This window comes from Lottia gigantea, assembly GCF_000327385.1.
Source record: "Lottia gigantea unplaced genomic scaffold LOTGIsca_105, whole genome shotgun sequence".
In the NCBI taxonomy this organism is placed as follows: domain Eukaryota; kingdom Metazoa; phylum Mollusca; class Gastropoda; family Lottiidae; genus Lottia; species Lottia gigantea.
The window spans coordinates 874,255-878,365 of NW_008706876.1; the positions used below are offsets into that span (position 1 = coordinate 874,255).

At 27.9% G+C, this 4,111-nt stretch overlaps 1 protein-coding gene across 1 annotated transcript in view; it reads left to right on the forward strand.

Moving 5' to 3' along the window:
• The window catches only part of LOTGIDRAFT_170879 (hypothetical protein), a gene marked incomplete at both ends in the record, with an annotated part of 48,304 nt that overhangs the window by 20,098 nt on the left and 24,095 nt on the right, over positions 1 to 4,111 (forward strand). Inside the window, 7 exons of the mRNA XM_009046732.1 lie at positions 168 to 314; positions 843 to 980; positions 1,476 to 1,619; positions 1,857 to 3,089; positions 3,263 to 3,388; positions 3,461 to 3,586; positions 3,762 to 3,926. Coding sequence (XP_009044980.1) covers positions 168 to 314; positions 843 to 980; positions 1,476 to 1,619; positions 1,857 to 3,089; positions 3,263 to 3,388; positions 3,461 to 3,586; positions 3,762 to 3,926 — 2,079 coding nt within the window. The remainder of the gene's footprint in view (positions 1 to 167; positions 315 to 842; positions 981 to 1,475; positions 1,620 to 1,856; positions 3,090 to 3,262; positions 3,389 to 3,460; positions 3,587 to 3,761; positions 3,927 to 4,111) is intronic.

A 4,111-nucleotide genomic window follows, 5' to 3' on the forward strand; every position in this document is an offset into this window, starting at 1 on the left:
TTGTAAGGACTTTTCGGCAATGAGAAACTGTACATGATCTGTAATTATAAGAATAGACTTTACTAGTTGGACTCAATTCAAATCCTCTGCAATTATTATTTTATCACCATTCAAGCGTAAATTGATACTACTAATTGTCACGTGTTTTATTTCGATTTTTGTTTCAGCGTGTACTGAAGGAAAATATGGTTTGAATTGTGGTCAAGATTGTAATGACAGACATTGTTTGAGATCCCAGCAGACTTGTAATTTAGTTACTGGGAAATGTGATGATGGTTGTGTTCCAGGATATAATGGTATAGACTGTAAACAAGGTAAAATAACGAGTTTTTTACAGAAGAAAGTAACACTATGAAATATCTTTTCCACAACGATAATAATGTATCTGGTTCAAATTCACTTGCCAACAAAAAGATGTTGCAGATCTATTTTAGATTTATGTCTACCTTACCATTTATTGCTTTTCTCAATTAACTTTATTAATCCATATTTAATAACATTTCTTTGTTTATGACTTTGTCCAAAATTATTAGATTCTTCTTTCAAAGTGTAATAATATTTCTAAATATACTCTATAAATTGATAGGGCTTTATATATTAGATCGTAAAACCTTGTTAAGTTTCCAACTTCCTTTCATAAAACTTAGGAATATTATCAAGAGACTAAAAGTTTTGGCAGTTTTGAAATAAGTAAACCCGGTCAACTCGAATATTGAAAAAGGAATGGTTCAAGCAATATTATAAAACTTATTATTATGTGATCTATTGTAATAAGTCTGTTTTTTAATTCGGACATTTTTCAACTATTTAACTCACTATAATCTTCATGTATATAATTACAGAATGTCCAACTAGAACGTATGGTAGAAATTGTTTACAACTTTGTTCTAACAACTGTTTAAATCTAGAATGTAACAATATGAATGGTATATGTATCGGTGGATGTAAACCAGGTTTTAAATCAGAACTTTGTAACCAGAGTAAGTATTGTATTGACATAAAATATACACTAACAGTTATTTGCATGTTTCGTGATGAATGGACTACCAAAGTAGAAATTATTTAATGTAATTAGGTCTAGGTCGTAAATATATTTTATGAACTTTAAAGGAGTAACTGTGATAGATGTTCTACAACATTGTCATTAAGAGAAAATATTGGTTTTGAAAAAGAAATTGGAAATATTGAAATAAAAGTGATATCTTGGCTTCAACCCAAAATCCAGTTTGTTATTTGCGGCTGATGATTCTTATTTTAATTGATAACCTCACTCATATTTTTGGGTGCTGAATTTGAAGTTTAACTACTACAACTGCTTCGGTTTTTAATGAATCTTCGATTGCTTATTGATATCACACGTCATTAGAGAAAAAAACCTTCATTACATTTTGAATTTTCTGTTGCTCGGAACTACTCAAACCTTTGCTAAGTAATTATTTTTTTGTTTTCATTTATAAAATTAAATCATCTTACAGAGTGTGATAAGACAATGTATGGTATAAACTGTTGTAGATCCTGTAATGATAGAAATTGTAATGGTTCCACTGAATGTAATCATATCACTGGAAATTGTACAGCGGGTTGTAAACCTGGTTTTAGTGGTGTTGATTGCACAAAACGTAAGTAGCAATCTATTATTAAGAACAACAAATTGAACAAACCAATGATTTTCGATACCAACTACTTAATCTAGAGTTTTTCGTTCAATTAATGCACAAACGTTTAATTCAAATTTTGTTGTAGGGATTTGGTAAAATAAAACATCTTTTTAGACCATAAGTCAAATTAACTACATTCCAAGAATTAATATGTGTATCAAGTCAATTAATTATTTGAATATGATGATATTTTTTCAGAATGCCCCGAAGCCTCTTACGGCAAAGATTGTTCGCAAATGTGTACAGATAGAAATTGTTTACAGAATCAAAATTGTGACAGTATGAATGGCACCTGTGTTGATGGTTGTAAACCAGGTTTTATTTCAATTGACTGTACACAAGGTAAATATAATATAGTGAGTACAGTATATAATAATATTAATGGTAGATATTATATTGATGGTTATAAACCAGGTTTTATATCAACTGACTGTACACAAGGTAAATATAATATAGTGAGTACAGTATGTAATAATATTAATGGTAGATGTTATATTGATGGTTGTAAACCAGGTTTTATATCAATTGACTGTACACAAGGTAAATATAATATAGTGAGTACAGTATATAATAATATTAATAGTAGATATTATATTGATGGTTGTCAGCCAGGTTTTATATCAACTGACTGTACACAAGGTAAATATAATATAGTGAGTACAGTATGTAATAATATTAATGGTAGATATTTTATTGATGGTTGTAAACCAGGTTTTATATCAATTGACTGTACACAGGGTAAATATAATATAGTGAGTACAGTATATAATAATATTAATGGTAGATATTATATTGATGGTTGTAAACCAGGTTTTATATCAATTGACTGTACACAAGGTAAATATAATATAGTGAGTACAGTATGTAATAATATTAATGGTAGATGTTATATTGATGGTTGTAAACCAGGTTTTATATCAATTGACTGTACACAAGGTAAATATAATATAGTGAGTACAGTATATAATAATATTAATAGTAGATATTATATTGATGGTTGTCAGCCAGGTTTTATATCAACTGACTGTACACAAGGTAAATATAATATAGTGAGTACAGTATGTAATAATATTAATGGTAGATATTTTATTGATGGTTGTAAACCAGGTTTTATATCAATTGACTGTACACAGGGTAAATATAATATAGTGAGTACAGTATATAATAATATTAATAGTAGATATTATATTGATGGTTGTAAACCAGGTTTTATATCAATTGACTGTACACAAGGTAAATATAATATAGAGAGTACAGTAAATAATAATATTAATGGTAGATATTATATTGATGGTTGTAAACCAGGTTTTATATCAATTGACTGTACACAAGGTAAATATAATATAGTGAGTACAGTATATAATAATATTAATGGTAGATATTATATTGATGGTTGTAAACCAGGTTTTATATCAATTGACTGTACACAAGGTAAATATAATATAGTGAGTACAGTATATAATAATATTAATAGTAGATATTATATTGATGGTTGTCAACCAGAGTTTTTCTATCAATTTACTGTACACAAGGTAAATATAATATAGTGAGTACAGTATATAATAATATGAATGGTTGATATTATATTGATGGTTGTCAACCAGGTTTTATATCAATTGATTGTACACAAGGTAAATATAATATAGTGAGTACAGTATATAATAATATCAATAGTAGTTATCATAATGATGGTTGTAAATCAGGTTTTATATCAATTGACTGTACACAAGGTAAATATAATATAGTGAGTACAGTAAATATTGATATTAATGGTAGATATTATATTGATGGTTGTCAACCAGGTTTTATATCAATTGACTGTACACAAGGTAAATATAATATAGTATGTACAGTATATAATAATATTAATGGTAGATATTATAATGATGGTTGTCAACTAGGTTTCATATCAATTGACTGTACACAAGGTAAATATAATATAGTGAGTACAGTATATAATAATATTAACAGTAGATATTTTTTGATGGTTGTAAACCAGGCTTTGTGTGAAGTGTATGTTGTGTAGGGTGGTTGATTGAAAGATATTTTCTTTTATTTTTAATGTTATATCTCTTTCATTAACAACGAACTTGATATATTTAGATTGTGATGATGGGTTCTATGGTGAAAACTGTAATAATAAATGTTCAGAGAGAAATTGTATAAATAACAGTACAGTTTGTAGTAAAGTTGATGGTAGCTGTAATGGTGGATGTCTAGATGGTTATAATGGTGTAGATTGTAGTCAAACGATTCCAATAGTACCAGGTCAAAGTATAATGCAATATAGAGAAAAGACATCTTTAAAAATAGGGAAAGAAATTCCTAGTTTGAGATATTTTTGAAAGAATTATGCGACTTTCGTACATTTCTAAGCCTTCTGAATACTATTTACATATATTCCAGATTCAGATCAACCCCTCAAAACGGTGCCATTTCCCTTAATAACCACA